Genomic DNA, 19,872 nt, shown 5'->3' on the forward strand with positions numbered 1-19,872 from the left:
TGGGTAGTGTACAGTCATTTGTAAATAATAAATGGAAAAGAAACCTTTTTGTTGTTGTTTTTGTAATAAACCTTACTGTAATTCTGAACGATTGTATATTGAGAAAAGTGGAAAACACATTTAGTTCTAAACTAAAAGTAAATAACATGACATTCTGATGAAAAATCACTACAATATTCCTCTAGTGACTGATAATGTGTCTGTGGTACTCAATACGTTTATAGTGACCTTATCATCTGTGGTGTCACTATATTATTCCTATAACATCGGGACTAGGTTTGCTGTCTCCCATTTCCATTTTAACAATTCATTTAATCTAGTATTGAATCTTAAAATCGTATTCTTATTTTAAAACAAGTGAAAAAAATAGCCAATGGGGTGAGATAATTTCACTTGTTTCCAATGCAAACCTGCTTATTTTATTTAATCTGATCTGTCATATTCTGCCTTGTTTCAAGATAATGACAGAAAATAGCAAATTCTTGAAACAAGTGAAACTGATTTATCTCACCACCACTGGCAAAAAACAAATGAATTTTCAAGATCGACATGTATTGCAGTGCACAGGATTACTATAGCTTTTATTTTTTGTTTTCATATGGTTATATTAATGCTATAAGTTTACTTGAAAACTGAGAAAATTATTATTATCGCACTTTTCAAAACAGTTAGAGAAAGCTTTACAAAGGTGAAAACGAAAGAAAACGGATAAAATTGACAGCGAAAGCAAGGTAAGCAACATGTAGGTAAACACTTCAAAAACTCTTAAGAAAAGATCATTTTGTGATAGTAAGCGGAGGTGTTAAAGGACTGGACCCGCTCTTTAAAGTGGACGCAGCTGCACTTTGACATCAGGTTGCTCTGTGGTTTATCGGCCTCATCTTTTGGCCGGTCAGTGGCACTGTGGCCCTCCCTGGAGCTCTGAAACTATATTTCCCCCCTTCTTGCACTACAAAGGCAACAATAACAACAGCTGCACTTATCACACACGGAGGACCTGAGGACTTAACGGAGAAACATAGCGTGAAGATGACTTAAGGAAAACATTCTCCAGCGCCTTCCGCCTCCACTTGTTCCAATAGTTGATCGGATCCCAGAGTGTAGGGCAGCTTTATTTTAAGGCGCAGGGTTATTTTGCGCGTCAACAATAAGGACCACGCTGTCGGAGCGACGCTGCGCGCGTTAAATGAGCGCATTTCACTCAATGGGATTTTTATATTTAGCTCTGTGAGGGGACGCGCTGGACGAGCAGCAGGACAGGGGGAAAGAAGAAGAGACCCCGATCCCACTGTTGTCTCTCATTTTGAGCCCTTCGAGACCGCTTCGAGACCGAAACGAGCCCCCAAAACTTGTCGTTCATATCGCGGTGCGCGTTATCGGGCTATGTGGCGGTGGTGAGGGCGCTGTGTTGTGGGGGAAAATAGCGCAAATTTATTTACAGCTCGGGGGGGAAAAGATGATGATGGCCGGTGGTGGCGGAGCAGCGGTGGATCATAACGGGATTTACTCCAATCCCAACCTTCTCAACCTGCAGCAGCCCCATATGGAGGCGGATAACCCGGACTCCCGCAAACGACCGCTGGAAACTCCGGCTGAGGAGGCCGGCTGTACCAAGCGCACCAACACTGGAGGTAAGAGATACACAACAAGAGCCACTCCATCCACACCGTGTCAGCACCTTGTCCAAGTCAAATCTGCTCTTACAAGACCTTCTGCGTGCACTGATGGAGCATTTTCAAAGCTGTCATGAAATATTCCATCAAAACAGAGTCTTTAGTGTTATCCCCCCGCCCCTCCCGGGTGCAAAATAAACCCTATGCAGCTCAAAGCTTTTTATGGTGCATATTGCAACCTGCAGCACCTGTGCACTTGTCACTTCCAAACACTGGTGACTCTAGCTCCTATCGTCGTTCCTTCATAAATATCCGAGCAGGGAAAGCAGGGAAGCCTGACTGAGTGATATAGTGGCCCACTTAGCCCAGGTCAGCTCTGCATTTGAACCCGGTCACCTTTCTGCTCCACATCTGGAGGTTTGCTATGAAGTCTTCCACTAATTGGAGAAGTGATGGGACTGGGGGGGGTTGCACACTCTGGGAGATAGGGGATAACTTACATGATTGCCTTAGGAATATTCCACTGTTTACCAAACCAACTCTAGGCATGTTGGTACATCAGGTGCATTAGCAGTACTTCAGCCTAGGCCAGGGGTTCCCAAACTTTTTCATGTCAAGAGCTGCTAAATAAATCCGTATTTGATAAGGTTTTGACCCAAGGAACCCTGTCTGAAGAGGTGTTTGTAAGATATGAATTATAATATGATTATACTGTAGGTATGGACATTAGGGGGAAGGAAACCTATGACAAAAACAGTCATCCTTATACATTCTCTTATTGTGAAAATCAACATTTTGCCGGGACCCCTGGAACCCTCTCAATGACCCCTTGGTAAAGTACAGAAAATTAATCATAAATCAGTTGTTTCCCTTACTGACACACTTAGAAGCTCAACATACCACCACAGCACGATGGCTTAACAACCTTAAATACATGATTTTGACCATAAAAAAGTAATAGGTAGAGGATGGCTATTTTCAGCCTAAAAGGGAACTGACACGCTCTTCCTTTGATCTCGGACAGTTCAATCTTGATTTGTGAACATTTGCAAGTCTCTCCCAAAGCTATAAACGAGTGCTATACATGAACAAGAAACAATGGAGCTGCTGTATTCACATTAAATGGGTGATAGACTTAGTAGAGTCAATGACAGTAGCCAGGGAGATTTTACTGCAATATTCACACTTTGTTTTTTCCTGGTTCATAACTGGGGACACTGCCAAAAAATGAAACTCATCTGAAAGCCAAACAAATATTCTAAGTCTATAAATTCAGTCTGCGATTTATTGTGAAAAGTACATATGTTGAGGTGGGGCTAAGCAGGAACACTAGCAGGATACATACTTGTAGTGTATGTATTAGTCTGTACAACTAGTAGGGTACACACTTATCACCGCTCAGGGATTCCCATCCAGTTATTTTTAGGTTGTGGGTAAATCAAATCTCAACATCTGTTTTGTATTTTTGTTAGCCTGTCATAATTGTAGCCATGACAACTGTTACATGTTTGGCTGTCTCCGCTGTTACCATGTTGTGTAATGGCAAAAATAACTAATTTTGAAATGCAAAAACAGGCATCAAAAGCACGGAGGAGTACATACTTGATCTACTCCACAAGTACAGTTGAGTATAACTATAACTATAACTATAGGTATAACTATTGAGCAGTTACATATCTTGTCTCTTGCTGACAAATTAGGACCTTGGTTCTTGTCTTTTGGAGAAAGTTGTTAGTTCCATCAATATTTGTGCATGGAAATCTAAGCTCACCGGACTACAAAATGCAAATTCTTTTTAGGGTGAATTTTCCATTTCAAGTTAATAGACGGGACATGCAGCTAAATTAATACGTCAAGGAAACACAGCGTAATAACAGTCAAAAATCACAAGCAGGTCACAGAAAATCTGGCTCTTGGTGGGGGAAAAGACAAACATTTTAGCAACCTGATCCTGATTTATTTTTCTTGATGAGAAATGATGGTGGTCAATAAGCAATCAACAAGTCGCCTGCAAAGAGCTGTGCGCACACATGCCATATTACTCATCAGTAAGATCTTGGAGTGCAGCAGTGAGGATGATGGCAGATTCATTAGTCCTTGTCAGGCACATCTCATTTCCAGCTTTTGATTATTATGGTATGCAGCTCATAGGGACCACTTATTCCAAGAACTTTATGCTAATTGGACGTCAGCGGAGAATTGGCAGTTTCTTCACCATATGGTATAGCAATTTACTTTGTCTTTGTATCCCACACACACTCCGTCATTGGATGATAGCAACATTATATTCTAGTACTAATAGCACAACTGCAACTTCACTGCAGGCAACACCTTCAATGTTAGAAAAGATGTGATTCAAAATGTAATTTAAGGACCCTTGTGTCACCGGACCCTATTTTAGAGCAGATTCAACCTCCATATGTCATGTTTTTTTTGCTGGAAGAGTTTTGGCCATTCATTTGTAGCATAGAGACTCCACCATAGATTGGACTCTAAGTGGTACCACACATTTGATCGGTGCAAGCAATTACCAAGTGATACAAATGGCTAAATGGTGTGAAATTGCATTTTGAAAATCTCGAATAAATGGTAAGAATACTTAATTCACTCAGGCACCTTTGACTTTTTACTGCTGTTAAGTTTTATAATGGGATTACACACCATTTTACCACTTGATTTTTGCCCGACCACATGCTCTTTCAAGACCTTCCTGTCCTCCAGCAGTATCACCGCCACACCGTATTTCTAGGATCTAGGGCTGCACAATTAATTGTGTGGCGATGAAAAAGCAATATTGACTACAGCAATTTCTAACTCTCCAGAGGCCGCCATTTCTTTCCTCAGAGGGAAAGGTGTTCCAGATGGCTTCCTAAACAAGCTATTGTTGTCTGTGCACAATCCCTGACCTATAAATCAAGTTAAACAACAAGAAAATCCAAATCTTAAGCATAGCCATCTTATATCCCTCTCTCCCTTTTTTTTTTCAAAAAGAAATAATGTAGAAAAAGCTGTCCGTGTGTAATTCATATCGGATATATGAAAAAATGCATCAAATTGCAGCCTTCACTCAAAGTGCAAAAAAAACCCATGGTAAATGGTTCTGGCTAAATCAATTTCAGAACCACTAGTTTATGTGATTAATTCCATTAGATATGTATTGCTAGAATTGAGTATAAATCTAATCTATAATGGTATTAGTATACTATCACATTGTGATGTTTTTGTTTTTCCCTCCCCATGAAAAAGACAAAGTAAAAAAAAAAAGAACATCAATATTAATTCAGCTAGCTTGTTTGGTTAGCCGTGCCACTCTCACATTCAAACAGCTTGGTTTACAGTTGAGCTCATCTGAATTTCTGTAGCACATTTCCGGTGGTTTGACTGATAGCTTGACTTGAACAGTTGAAAGCAACCTCTATACATGGTCTATATTGCTGTCTAAAATCACTGTAACTGTATGAAGGCCATTTTTGGGGGACAAAAACTCCAAGGTATGTCAGCAGACTCATTACAGGAACACACCAACGTTTTGTTCATCAGAAGCCTGGTAGCAGTTTCACCTCTGTGTGTCCAGCATTTATCTACTTTGCTACACGGCATGCTAAAGCCTTTGTGCCTGAAATGGTACAAGCTAGCTTAGCATCCTCTCAAAAGCGTTAGCATATGCACTGTAGCACACCAAAAAATGGATATACAGAGGTGACATGGCAACCAATCTACTGGTCATAATGGTAAATAGCTTATTTAACAAAAAGTACATTCTTTTGAAACAAATTTTTGCCACTCCCCTATGACAGGCTCAGACCAAGCATAAAAACACATTAGATACACATTTAGGCCATTAAGAATGACTACTACACAAAACAGATAGTTTCATAATTATGCACTCTTTTGTTGTCCTGTGCTTTAACCTAACCTGCCATTTCATGTGATTTTCATACATTATAAGTTACATGGCTAACCTACCACTGGTCTGGCGGTGGTAGACGGCTTGATAATCCTCACCCATCCCTGTAATCACCAACCCCTTGACTACGTCTGATATTGATCACATTATTCCTGCCGAACTGATCATTAACATGACTGGCAGTTGCAACAAAGAGAAGAAAGCCTGTGCTCTTTCAAAGCTGAGCCCCTCGTTGTGCATTTAGAGATGGCTGGACAATTCAGCCGGACTGAATGAGGGAAATTACTCTTCTTTTTATCAGCGTCGCCCTTCTCTCCTCAAAATGAACATGTCTTTCATTAATTTCTGTTTCTAATTTAACCTGTAATTACCCATACTCTGAGCCCATGTTGCTGGCAAGCATGTGCCTTCCAAAGGTTGTGTTGCTGAGGGATTAGGTATGATCTCGTAATGTTGCTAATGGAAAGGTTGGCACAGGAATGTGAGCTGTATTTTTTTATTTTTTTATTTTTGGTGAGAAGGACACAGGTGCCCTTGCAGAGCGATGTGACGTGAGCGGACTGTGAATTTGCCAGGTGGCAGTGAAAGAGAGAATGTGAGGGAGAGAGATAGAAATGAAGACAGAGCAAAGCAGAGAGAAAGGGAGAGATAGATAGACAGTGAGAGGGAGTGGAGTCTACAGGGAGACCATGTCTATATACTAGAGCATCTCTCAGTGAATGAGGCTGGTTTACTGTTAGAATTTTCTGGAAGCCGTTTGCTCCAAAACCTTGTGGGCCACGATGCTAGGTTTTCATTTTTAGATAAAATTAATCAGCAGCTGAGGGAAAAAGAGTCCCTTTTTATACAGGTTCCCTGGAAAGCACTATTTAGTGGAGCTGGACCTCCCTACCGTATCTACACACATGCACACATTGCAGTATTTGCAGACATACACTCACATAGGATACCTCTCTGTGTAAGATTTATAGGCGTAGTGATTGGCTTCATCACCCCCCTCCACCATTCTGCGGCACTGCCATTTGCAATGGTTGATGAGCCCCTCCGCCCTCTCAAACATGGCCGTCTAAGGGATTGGGGGTGGGGGAAAGGAGGAAAGGAAAGGGGGGGGGGGTGGCGTAAGGCACGCTGTCTCAGATCACTCCTCCTCCACCTCCTTCATCATCTGCTTATGTTATCCATACACCTCTTCAGCCACCGTTGAAGGTCACTCTACATGCTTTCCCATTCACCACTCAAGCCAGCGCCCCCAGCCACTTCACCTTTGTCACTTTCCACTAAAAAAGTGAGTGAATGGACCGCCATACTTTATAGTGCTGCGTCAAAAGAGGCGGAGTAGGGGAGAAAATTCAATTTTTTGGGACCGGCATCGGGGGGGTGGGAACATGACGTGCCGGAGGGAGGAGGCTGCTGATTGGCCAAGTGAGGTGTCAGTCCTGCGCGCTGCTGCAGACGGACAGGCCACTCGATGAATATGGATGAGAGCAGTGAAAAGGGTGATGCGGCAGGGAAGACCCCCCCCCTTCAAACCGATGCAGGCTCGAACAATGCGTGCCGTCTTTCACTGAAAACACTGAGAGCCTGCATTAGCATTTTCTCAGACAATTGAGGCTCTGGCCAGCTGCAGGCATGGCTCGGATGCTGCGGTGAAATCTCTTTTTCTGCACCCACTGATGTATTAGACCTCGGTGAAAAAGGTCGACTGGCCGCATTCCTCAACACTACCATTGCACCTATGCCTAGCCTAACGTTAAGATACCCTTTAGAGATTGTGCCCCGGCATTGATGGCGATCTGACAGAGGACTTGAACCAGCAGATCTCAGAATGGGTAAGACGCTAACTCTTTTTGTCTGACTTGTTGAATTTATCTATCATGCTAAACTGTGTACAATTTCATACGCCTAAAGCTCATTTGTTCATTATTGCTCATTTTTGTTCCATCGTCCTTGCTGCCTGTCAGCAGCAGGTTGGTCTATTGAAATGCAGAGTGGGTACTTGGAGGGGTTGTGAGGAGGAGGGAGGACGGTCACAAGGCATTTCCTCCTGACCCACCCCCCTTGAGTGACTTAACTAAACACGTTTGGCTCAGTGTCCGTGTCTCTCCTCCAAGCCATCCCTCCAGTATTAGGAACAGGGGTTTGAACTAACACCCCACTGGCTCAGCTTTCCAATGTGCCCCACTGCTCCCATTCCCTGGCGGATTGCAGCAACAGATTGCCATGTTTACTCTACCACATGACGCCATTAAAACCTGTTACTGTGATCTCAGACACTAGGACAGAATTAATTATTGACTAATGACAGCAAACGTGGCTGTGAGGGCGACGGAGGGAATCTCAGTGGCTTGCTCCCCTGCTGGGCTTACTCTGGTTGAAGATAAGCAGAAAGTTACGCAGTGGATTTGGGCTTGCCTGTCAACAACAGGTCTCAGGATGTTTGGACTCTGCAATCACTATCGTTCAGATTAAATTCCTTGAGCATCTACGGTATCAGACGTCTTCTGACAGTAGTAAGGACTCAAAAGCTTTACGACGACCATGTCAGTCACTCATGATCTTTATTTTTTCACCAAGGTCATTTTATTGTCATTCATTGCCAGAATGGAGAGGTGACTGCGATATACCATGAAAATGCAAAGGGCAAAAAAGGGCCTGAGATTAATATAGCTGGTAGTGTGGTGTCCATAGAATGGTTTATCTCCCATTTCTTTTTCTAGGATGCTCTCAGAAAGATGCCATAGTGACCAGTATTAATTTAACATATGTACTGGCTTTCGATATTGGTGTAAATTCTCATTTCATGTCAATATGCTTTCATGCCAACGTAAGATAGTATCATTCCTTGTGGTAATTGGGAAGGTCCCCGCAACCATGGTGAAAGAACGCAAATCAAATGTGAAATTCCTTGAACAAACCCATCATTGTCTGTAAACATGTCAGAGCCATTGATTATGGGCTTTGTGCACAAAAACAAGCAGAGTCTGAATGGAACACGAGGGGCATATTAATGGAATAAGGAGCAGAGCTAACATGTAGGCTGTGAAATTCCTTAATGTCACAGTGCCATGTTCATTCTGATCTGAATCTAATGAGTGCATTACTGAGGCAACAGGTTAGTCTCAGTGCGGGGCTATCTACCTCCGTCCATCCGTCTTCCCTGCCCGCCATGCCGGACAAGCCCCCACAGTCGTTAACCTACACGAAACATAGGATGCGGCGACACGCTGACAGACCCTGTGGCATCGGCATCGGCGATCCGAAATGAGAATCGGTAGCATACTTCACTTGAATGCAGGGTTGTATTAGAAAGCTGGACAGGTCCTTTTTTTTTTTACATTTATGCTCACTGGAGTGACGTCACCCTTGAGGCAGCTGAAAAGATTCGAACATGACGTCATTGCATCGGAACATGCATGCAGAGGAGACTATTTGGCAACCACTGTATCCGTGCCTTAGTATTTACTGTAAAAGTGCGCACCAGTACAAATTATTTACCATTATATGATGTATATAATATATATTGGAGTTCATTGGGGAATCACAGTCCCTACACGTCTATATATAGAATATTTTTGATGTGCTGTCATTAATTCTGTCTTGGGTTGCACATGCAGGTCTTTTAATTGTATTCAGAATAACTGTGTCCATGCCCAACGTGTGGCTGATTGCTTGTTGGTGGATTAGCACTCTCAGTTTGATCAGGGTTTTCCTGGACAGACATGTGGCTCACCTTGGTGCTGATTAAGTCTTGATTAGCCATGTAGGAAGGGAACTTTCCCAACCGAAGGGGGGAACAGGTTGGTCTACAAATTCTTTAAACTGACGTGCTGTCAATCACTGACTGCTACAATCCGCTGTAAGCCACAGAAGCCCCTTCCAAAATGGAGGAGATTTAGACTGTCTTGGCAATATACCCTTTGAACAAATCTGTGGGATTGTGTCCCATATGCTCTCCTCACTTCTATTCATTACTCAGGATCACACTGTATTGGCTTTCATGGACTGCATGGATAATGGTTTCATGTGTTTGCATTTAGCCCTCTGTGTAATATTCCCTATCACAGCAGGAGGGCTAATTTTCACAATCAGATTAGATTGTTAATTTTGTTTTCCTTATATTCATCTGTAAAGTGGGATTAATAACACTGGACTTGGCTTTGTATTTTGTCAGAGGTTGCTAAAACTCCTTGAAAACAGTTAAAATTAGACCTCTGCAAACTGGAAAGGAGGTCATCATTGACTCTACTAGAAATCTGGGACAGAACACAGAACATGTCACCAATCTCTGATAAAATGTGAATGCACCGAAGGCTACAAAGAATCACACTGAAAATGCAAAATCTCTGTGGATACCTACCCTTCACCAGAGGAATACAGCAATAAGATATGTCGTTGTCTTCCTCCCATACTTGTCAAAGCTATTTATTCCCATTCTGAATTTTTGCTTGTTCAGGGTATTGGGGGTTGGGTACCTGTATGGCGTATATGATGATGTGCAGAGCCACTTTACGAGATGTGACCCTCTCCTGCTCTGTGTGTCTCTCTCCCCCAGAGGAGGGTGAGTACTTCCTGAAGGTGCTGATCCCCAGCTATGCAGCCGGCTCTATAATTGGCAAGGGCGGCCAGACCATCGTACAACTGCAGAAAGAGACGGGCGCCACCATCAAGCTGTCTAAATCCAAAGACTTCTACCCAGGTAAGAGTTAACACTAAAATCAATCAGCATACAGGCTTATATATGAGGAGAGCCGTCTGACTCATCACCCTAGCCTAAAGGCCGATGCTTTGGCGCAAGAAAGCAATTCATATTTCCTCATTATTTGGTCACCCTGAATAATTGCAGTCCAATTTCAATCACGGACCAATCGTAAACAGTTTGAACTCGATTATCCTTATGTCCTTGGCGGGACTAAACGTGCATGTAGATGTTACAGCTGCCAGATGCAGCGTTCAAGTCTGAAGGCAGTTTCACTTTCAATTTGGTTGCCTGGCTAGCAGGTCACACCCCTCGTTGCAGGGGCGCTCGTTTTGCTCCACTGTTCACATTTTCATGTTGGTGCATTATAAGAAACGTCTCACTTTCCTGGAAAAATTGCCCGGCTGCCATTTTATTCCATGAAAAGGAGAGCAAATTCTGTGACGCAGAGGACATGTAGGGTATACCGGAGGCATTAGTCGTGTAGCAAGGCCTCATTCGAGAAATGGCAACAGGGAAAAGATGCTCATGCTTCCCGATGACCCCTATCGGATGGAGGTCAGCGCTGAAGCATCTTATCCTCTAAACAGAAATGCCTGAGTCTTAGAGAAGTCTTGGTGTTTGTCCTTCATGCCTCAGAGGAGGCTTCAACCTGCTGAAAAATAACAGGTGCTGAGCGTCTCGCTGCTTATTAGGTCCAGATGTCTTCTGTGATAACTGATGGAAGCAAATAATCCCCCTGTAGTAGTACACTTTATACTGTATATACACACTTACCTCTTCAGATAGGAAATAGGTGGCAGTGCACATGACCTAGGAAATGTATGTAGCACATGATACGCATGCAAAAAATGATTGATTTTTTTTTTAAATTATAAGGCTCACAGTGAATTCTTTGATTGCCTGAAGCAACCACTTCTATAAAGTATCAAAGAGAGAGGAAAATTGTTGTCCAGAGCTCAATTTTGCCTCTGAATGACTACCTAGATTATTTAAACGGAAAAGAATCTGTCCCATGACCTCTGCCAATACTGGCTGAGAGAGAGTCCTTAGATTATTTTTATGTAGAAAACGCAACGTTACACTCCCGACAGAAAACTGCACAACATGGCTCAAATTTGACCTTTCTGTTGGGAGTTACATGTGATCTATTGCACTGACTGAACCGTGGCAAAGAATTACTGTGCACTCACTGGGAGGGGAGGGGAAGAAAGATAAACGTGTGGTTTTGGATATGCTTGGAATATTTCCCCTGTACTTTTTTTTTCTTCCAGCATGTTTCTGTTAGCCAGGATAAAAGAGCGCATGTACGGAAAGCGAGGCTCAAAATTCTCCACACCAGAGGCCAGCTATGTTTGGGAGAATGAATTATAGCTACTTTGTTGGCATAGGAACAAATGAAAGGAGTGATATGTCTCCTTATTTCTCTCTTTGGTTTGTGGATGTGTTCATAGGCCACCACCTGCTCTGCCCATCCCCCTACTCATTATCGTGATGAGTGAGAAGAAGGGTTCAGGGAGAGGGTGCTGGCAAGGATTTGATTGGCCCACAGAAGTAAAATGAAACGACTACTACTGTACACTGCACAATAGTCTCGAACGCCTCTTTCTGAGAAGCCGCTATAGGCTAGCCCTTTACAAAACTCGAATGGGCACAGGACAGGACCAGCTGCATTAAGCATGTGCAACTTGGTGAAGTTTAGAACGGCCTGATGTAGATTAGAATAAGTCAAAGTCCTGTCCTGAATTTTAGAGGCAAGCGTTGACAGGGTATGACGAACGTATCACCTACATTTCCTTTACCTTCCTTCAGTGCTGAATTAGCTGCGATTTGTGCTAATATAGCATGCTAATGACATTACACACAGTTCACGCCCTCATCTCTCATCCTGCAGCAGCCTGAGCGCACTCCAACCACAAGCACAATCGCACACTAGAGAAATCAAGGGACAACAACCGGTGCAGCCATTTTCTCCTGCAACCCTCCCTGTCTGTGATGGCTCACTCTGAGATTCCCACCCACCTCACATCTCCCATCCGTCAGCGTGAGACATGAAACCATGAATTCAAAGGTCTTGATGGGAACTGTGCAACTGGGCCCTGCTGTGGCAGACTGAGATGGATGGCTAGAGATAGTGAAGGGTGTGGATGATGCATGATTGTGTGTGAGGGAGGGGACAGGGGGGCAGGCCCAGAAATAGCCTGTTTCAATCTCTCTCTGTGGACGTGACCCTGCCCCAGCTGTACTCAAGCTGCTCTAACGCAAGCCAAGTTTCCTCTTTCCTCCTCCCCGCTCACTGTTTCTCTGAGATTTGATTCCCGATAGTTCGGGGAGTTGAAGCCAGATAAGATGACATCATACTGCTCTTAGAAAGTTTTTTTTGTTTGCATGCTTGGCTCCTTTTTTTGTTTTGTTACGCGATTTGAACCTCTCTGAACCATTGCGTGGCCGAGTTAGCCCAGCCCCCATAGATGCGGCATACTATGCATTCACCTAGTCATACTGTGCATTCAACACATACACACACCTACACACACCTACACACACCCATCCACAGTTCTAAGCAGCTGCAAAGAGAGCTGTGGGAGTTCATGATTTGAGCTTCAAACTAAGAAGCAAAACTCCGAAACCCTTTGCTTTGTGCAGCTGGCCACCGGCCCAGCTCGTGTATTGAGTTACTGACTGTACAGCGCACACAGATGAAGTCGTTGTGATGTCATAGAAACAATGGGCCTATGTTTTCGATTATCAGATCATTAAACTGTGAATCACAATATGTGACCTCATCGTGGAAAACATCACCAGTGCATCCACTGTATAGGGCGAGGTAGTTTCAGAAAAGGAGCTTACAAAGTTAAGCAGCCACATTAAAATGCTATAATGATGGTGTTTAGTAGTAAAATGCAGTTAGTTTATAGCCTCCTGCATTTCATGAGAGATTTCAGTTTGGTAGAATATAATGGCAAGGAAAATTACTGCTTTATAGTATCTGGCTTCTGGAATATAGAATAAAGATACATATGGATCTACTCTTCTTTTTTATGTGTGTTAGAAGTTAGAAGAACTGTAATCTTTTTACACTTGGCTTTCAAAATAAAACTGGTGCTGACTTGTTTGGATGATATGGACAAAATTAGTAATGCAATAAGTTATTTCACTATCAATATATAGCAATATATAACAATATCTGCTATATTTAATGCACAGCACATTAAATAATCAGATGTTTATCAATTTGAACTGCATGGTAATAAAGTGATGATAAAACTTCTTAATTTGTTTCAGATTTTATCTTGCAAGAGATTTTTAGTTTTTTTTTTTGTATTTGCTTTTTTTTCATTTAGACAACAGAATTGTGTATCATGATAACTTGATATCATTATTTCATTATGACATGATTCTGTTGAAAGATGATAGATGATAATATTGCCCAGCCCTATGCTGACCAGAGTTTCCCGGAGTGGCCAGTTTTATATGGACTACAAAAATGAAAATGTTTGACTAAAAGTTAAGCAGTGCAGTCTTCAGGCTCTGGACAGACAGAACCAGACTCCACTAGAATCTAAAATCAAGTTCCTTCTCTACTCTGTCCTGGAAGACTGCACTTTGTGCCAGTGTCCCCTCTAATAGTAAACTCCCTGGTGTTCCTATTATTATGGCACACAGACATCAGATCCTACATTATAGCTGTCCCAAATGATGCTATCTATTACTGCAAAAGGTCCCACAGAATCCTGGTCCTGCCTAAATTTACAATTTACTGGTAAGAACCATCACTCCTCTGTTTTGCAGCTTATTAGGATCAGGCACATGCACACAAACAAACCAGGGTGTAAAATATAGAGGCCTATTTGTCTGTACTAAATGGCTGACTATGGTTAATATGGTGTGGTTGCTGTCTTTTTTCAAAGATGGGAACAGTGGTGGCTGGGGACTTCTGGTCATTGTGTAATGTAATATAAAAGTTTTCCAGGCGTCTCTGCCTGATTTACTGAATATAAAAGACATGCTAGAAAAAGAAACCCTACATTTTAAATCGATGTCTTTCAAAAATAGCTTTTTAGACAAGACAGGACATATCCAACAGTGGGATTTCCAACAATGAAATTCCCATCTTTATTTGCTCTGTGAAAGACGACTTTTCTGAAAAATCTGCTGATGTGATGATGGCTATTACTGGCTATAGGAGTGACATGCTAACAGAAGAAGCAGAAAAAAGAACTGGACAAGCTAAAGATGAGCTAGATTATTGTCACAGAAAAGCTCAAGCAACTAAAAGGAACAGTTGAAACTTTTATACTTTAACTTCAGGATCAAGATGGAAGAACCAAGTCTCTCACCTGAGACTTATTGGTCTCTCGGGGGGAAAGCTGAAGGCTGAGATGTGTGCTTTCCGGGGCAATGACACATTTCTCTCCCTTCCTGTCATCAAGAGGACGAGCTAACTCCTGCTGCAACTTGGAGCCCAGAGCAGTTATTATGAAATTCTTCAGCTACAAAGACACAGACAGAAGAGAGAAGACGATGCAAGCAAGCCAACGAGGGAAGAAGGTGGAGAATGAAAATCAGGCCTTTAGATAGCATGACCTCTCAGCAGAGACTCTCTGTTTGCAAAGACACTTTGATGGAGTGAAGTGGCAGTTGAAAGTCAGGCTTCAGGATGTGATATTCTGCTGATCTGGCAGCAGCAGTGCCACGCCTTGAAGGCTTTCCTAGGTGCAGGGAACTTCAACTAGAGGTTACCTGGTTGACTAGAGGGACCTGCCAGGCCAGCATTAACGGCTGAAGAGTGAAGCAAGAAGCAATGCTTATCTACTCAGGGCGATATTTTTTTTCCAAGGAAGTGTTGTATCACCTAAGATGTCCTAGTTTGCCATTTTCCGGTCTTTTTTGCAGCTGGGTAGGGCAGACAAAGAAGTTGCTCAGTCTAAATAAATTCCAGTAAGTCACACTAAGGCATCTCTGGCAATGTATTTGTGTACACACTTTAGGAAAACATAAATAATTGTAGCCACATTTTAATTTGTGCACACATAGTGGCTTGAACTTGTGCACATTTTCTATTTTGTACACGTTATCATGCACATGCAGTGGCATTTCACTTGCATGAATTAGTACCTTGTTACCACGGGTTTTTCCTCCAGCATAGCCACTGTTAGGCTCCATAGTCAATAACAATCCAACTGGTTTATCTTGTCTGTTTAATCTTATGAACATGAGTTTAGATCTTAGCCTGAGTGCCTGGCAAATAGAGTCTGTAGGCTACATACAGAGTGGCACCCTGGCTTGTGGACTGAAAATCGTGTGTTAACTTAACCGTTGCCTAGCAACCTGCAAACATTTATTGATAATAAAATGATTTGCTAGTTGTATTTGTGATCATTTTGAAAGGGTGTTTGTGCCAACATCGTAAGTCCAGAGTGTGTTGGCTGACTGCACTTGGAGGCTTCAGTCCGTCACTTCTTCAAGAATGACAGGCAGGTGCAGCAAAATATCACCAAGCAGCGCCAACTTCTGCAGGGTCCAGAGCTTGTATAATCCTATCCTACTTTAACATTTGTCATTTATAGCCTGTTTGTGTGTCTTTCAGAAAGATTTCTATTTTTGGTTTACTTGGATTGCTTTTGGACAGCTAACCTGATCTAAATGTGGGTTAAAATGTGCCGAAACTATATCTCCCACAGTTTTATGAGGGGTTCCTGGTGTACATTCTTGTATATCTATATATATACTGTATATCTAGTATGTATGTAAGTATTAGCCAGAATTTCCTCAGGAAACTATTAAGGTCAAATGCAGGTCAGGTGCTCTTTCTCCCATTTCTTCCAATTTCCTCCTGCCTTTTTCTCATATTGTGAAATTGGCCTATTGACCACTCAAATATATTATATAGGCCTTTGGTATGAACCAACCATGTATAATTTTTGGTACCTGAGTGCTGATAGATGGTTATAGGACAGATGCAGATATGTGTGTCACCCAATGCTGTAACTGGAGATGCAATTGAATTATGGATGGAAATGCCAAAGATGAAGTAGAGCAGCATTGCTTGGACACTAGTTTTCCAGTTTTAATGACTCTCTGCCAATGGGAAAAATGGCTAATGTGACACTATTGTCTCATTGAATTATTTAGTTTTATGTCGTCTATCAAGTCAACTAAGAAAATAGAGTGCCACTTAATTACTGAAATGAAAGAACAGCAAAAGTTTATTTTATGTTTTAATGAAAAAGAAAGAGAGCGAGAAAGGGGAGGATGGTAAGAAAGGGAGATTGTTAAAAAAAAAATCATGCAAGCAAGTAAAAAGGACTCGCTGTTGCATCACCTGTTTCCACGGCTCGGCCCCTTTACCATGGCAACGGAGTGCTGGTCGGGTCGTCAGTGTGGGTGTAGAAAGAAGCCTAGAGGAGGAACAAGTGTGTGTTTAGTCTATTAGAGCTGCAAGGCGAGTACAGGCTCAGTATACCCGAGCACTGAAAGAGTTACATCATTGAAGAGGAATCCTTTTTCCCCCCCTGTGGCTCGCTAACCAAGCGCGGCTCTTTCTTTCAGCTGTTTCTCTGTTGATTGTGTAAATGGAGGAAGCGAGGGATAGCTTAGCAATTAGGCCTCTTTGTGAAATGTCAAGGAACATTTTTCATTGCCAAGACATCTTAATATACGTGTACATTTTAGCCCTGCCCCCCTGCCAAAAGCCTCAACTCTTGTAAGTTGCCCGTTCACCAGAAACACACACAGAACACGTTGCTGTAGCTGATCATTTGTGTTGTCTTCTTCTTCTCCCCCCTCTCAACACAGGAACAACAGAGCGTGTATGTCTGATACAGGGTACAGTCGAAGCCCTCAATGGTGTCCACAACTTCATTGCGGAGAAAGTCCGCGAGATGCCCCAGAGCGCCCAGAAAACCGAACCAGTCAGCATACTGCAACCACAGACCACTGTCAACCCTGACCGCGTCAAGCAGGTGAGATACTGAGATAAAACAGAAATCTTAGCCATGTTTGAAGTAAAAAAAAGCAACTGCATACTGTGTGTGTTAATGGTTGACTGAAGTGAATGTTGACATAAGGGTCGTGAGGGTGTGTAGTCACTACATGGTAGGAACAGTTCCGCTTCCAGCACACCTTGTCTGTTAGTTGTCAGTCTTACTTGTTCACTGGGCCATGACCCAGAGCCTGGTGGGGTCAGGAAAATGTGAGGGTATGGGGTTATTTTTACCTACAGTCTTTCATAGCTAGAAAGAGCCGCGTGGCAGCTGCAGCCTAAACCCCTGGGATTAACAAATCGCTGAGTAAAGCGGGGGCTGGTATAGTAGACTGACTCAGTGAGAGATATCCCTCTTTCTGTCAATCATTTCTATCCTTAAATCTTTCTCTCCCTCCCCTTTTTCTACCTCAATCTCTCCATTTCTCTACAGGCTAAATTGATAGTGCCCAATAGCACAGCTGGGCTGATCATTGGCAAGGGCGGAGCCACCGTGAAAGCAGTGATGGAGCAGTCGGGGGCTTGGGTGCAGCTCTCCCAGAAGCCAGAGGGCATCAACCTGCAGGAGCGAGTGGTTACCATCAGTGGCGAGCCCGAGCAGAACCGCAAGGCCGTGGAAATCATAGTACAGAAGATCCAGGAGGACCCACAGAGCAGCAGCTGCCTCAACATCAGCTATTCCAACATCTCCGGCCCCGTGGCCAACTCCAACCCCACCGGCTCCCCCTACGCTAACTCGGCCGAGGTTCTGCCCAACGCAGCCGCAGCAGCTGCGACCGCCTCCAGCCTTCTGGGCCAGGCCGGCTTGACAGGAATGGGCGCCTTCCCCGCCGCCATGTCCAGCTTCTCTGGCAACGATCTGCTGGCCATCACCTCAGCCCTCAACACACTGGCCAGCTACGGCTACAACACCAACACCCTGGGCCTGGGCCTCAACCCTGCAGCTGCGTCCGGAGTCCTCGCTGCGGTAGCGGCCAGCGCCAACCCGGCCGCCGCTGCCGCGGCAAACCTCCTGGCCTCCTACGCTAGCGATGCTTCCAGCAGTGCCGGCCACCCTGCTGCAGGCCTTGGTGGGTTCTCCCTAGGTTCTCTAGCTGCTGCCACAGGGGCTTCCAATGGTTACCTAAATGCTTCATCCCCACTGATGGCCTCCTCCCTACTGGCGACAGAGAAGCTGGCGGACGGGGCCAAGGACGTGGTCGAGATCGCAGTGCCCGAGAATCTGGTTGGTGCCATTTTGGGGAAAGGAGGGAAAACGCTGGTAGAATACCAGGAGCTAACAGGAGCCCGCATCCAGATCTCCAAAAAGGGAGAGTTCATCCCTGGTACTCGGAACCGTAAAGTTACCATAACAGGGTCACCAGCCGCTACGCAAGCAGCGCAGTATCTGATCAGCCAGCGGATCACGTACGAGCAGGGCGTGCGCGCTACCAACCCACAAAAGGTGGGCTAAACGGAAAAAGAAGAGGAAAGAAAGAAAGGATGAAGACAGAGATAGAAGGGAAATGAGAGGGTCACCGACGAAAAAAAAAAAAAGAGAAACGTCCAAATATCTGTTCAATATTTCAGTATCAAATGAGAGAATCACAAAGGAGGAGGTGGGGGAGACAACCAAGATAAGTGTGTGTGATATGTGAATGTGTTTTTAGGACTGACGTCCTGATGTTTTTTAAAAGTTTGTGTCGAGTCCTTTTGACGACGGTGATCAGAGTAAGCTGAACTGGTCCACTGCCAAGCTGCAGATTCAAGGGTGAGGCCTCAAGTTTTCACCCTCCTCCAAAACCTCATAGCTGTTTTCTTTTTCCTTCTTTTTTTTTTTTTTTTTTTTTTTTTTTGTTGTTGATTTGGTTTTTAATTTCAGTCGCGAACCTCAGCTCCCGGTGAGTTGAGAGTGTCAGTTGAAGTTCCAGTCAGCTAATAGAGCTGTTTCACAAACCTTGCTCTTTGTATACAATGCAGAAGGCATTGTTCACAGGGGAGAGGTTTTATGACGAGCACCTGAGGTCATCTCAGACTATGGGGGAGCAATCTGAATATAATTTCTTTAATGAAATCATATCTATTTTGACATATGTTGAATTCTGGCTCATATCATAATTGAAGTTTCAAAATTTGGGTATTTTATATTTTCATCCATTATTTATTGACATGGTCTCATTCAAACACAAATAGATTATTTAAACCTGTGAATACAGGTTGATCTGAATGTAAAAAACAATATTAGCCTATTGCTATTTTTTATTTACAGGGATCAAATATTGTGTTGCAGTGAAAGAAATGTATAATTCAAACCCAGTCTGAACTTCACTGTTGCTGTCTGCAAGTATAGTTCAGGGGTTAAATAATCAATGTGAGAGGATAGAGGAGACACACAGGAATGTACAAATATATTTTACATTAACACACATAGATAATGCTCCCACAAGCGCACAAACACTAAAACATATTTGCATATTCACTCAAACACAGCTACAAACAGAGAAAAAATATGTTGTTGGTTAACCCTTTCTTGGTGCTATGGGATTAGATTTATATCTCCTTTACCATACCCACCTAAATCGAAATCTTTTTGGCGACTGTTCTCCTTACTTGATTTTAAAATGCTGAGGCGTCATCCAACCATTAGTAGTCCATTGGATCTGACTCAGCCTCTCACCTATTGAATTTAGGG

At 43.2% G+C, this 19,872-nt stretch overlaps 1 protein-coding gene across 2 annotated transcripts; it reads left to right on the top strand.

The window, feature by feature from the left end:
• Positions 1–1,456: 1,456 nt before the first annotated feature.
• LOC139654734 (RNA-binding protein Nova-1-like) lies at positions 1,457–18,654 on the top strand. Of its 2 annotated transcripts, XM_071531883.1 has the most exons (5): positions 1,460–1,631; positions 6,324–6,336; positions 10,020–10,216; positions 17,015–17,181; positions 17,635–18,654. In XM_071531883.1, exons 1-5 carry the CDS (start codon positions 1,460–1,462, stop codon positions 18,652–18,654), a joined length of 1,569 nt encoding a protein of 522 aa, XP_071387984.1. The 2 variants fall into 2 exon arrangements, with proteins under 2 accessions (XP_071387985.1, XP_071387984.1); XM_071531884.1 differs by lacking the exon at positions 6,324–6,336 and having other exon boundaries at positions 1,457–1,631; positions 10,073–10,216.
• Positions 18,655–19,872: the final 1,218 nt, after the last annotated feature.

The sequence above is a fragment of the Centroberyx affinis genome, unplaced genomic scaffold (genome assembly GCF_046629955.1).
Source record: "Centroberyx affinis isolate AG114_WGS23_722 - 3 ecotype Tasmania unplaced genomic scaffold, CSIRO-AGI_Caff_v1 ptg002146l_1, whole genome shotgun sequence".
In the NCBI taxonomy this organism is placed as follows: domain Eukaryota; kingdom Metazoa; phylum Chordata; class Actinopteri; order Beryciformes; family Berycidae; genus Centroberyx; species Centroberyx affinis.

What these genes read in the sequence shown, in the direction of transcription:
- LOC139654734 (XM_071531883.1), top strand. Translation starts at nt 1,460, where the DNA reads ATGATGGCCGGTGGTGGCGGAGCAGCGGTGGATCATAACGGGATTTAC. An exon ending in ATCCAAAGACTTCTACCCAG is followed by an intron (nt 10,217 to 17,014) that starts GTAAGAGTTAAC and finishes CTCTCAACACAG; the next exon opens with GAACAACAGAGCGTGTATGT. An exon ending in ACCCTGACCGCGTCAAGCAG is followed by an intron (nt 17,182 to 17,634) that starts GTGAGATACTGA and finishes ATTTCTCTACAG; the next exon opens with GCTAAATTGATAGTGCCCAA.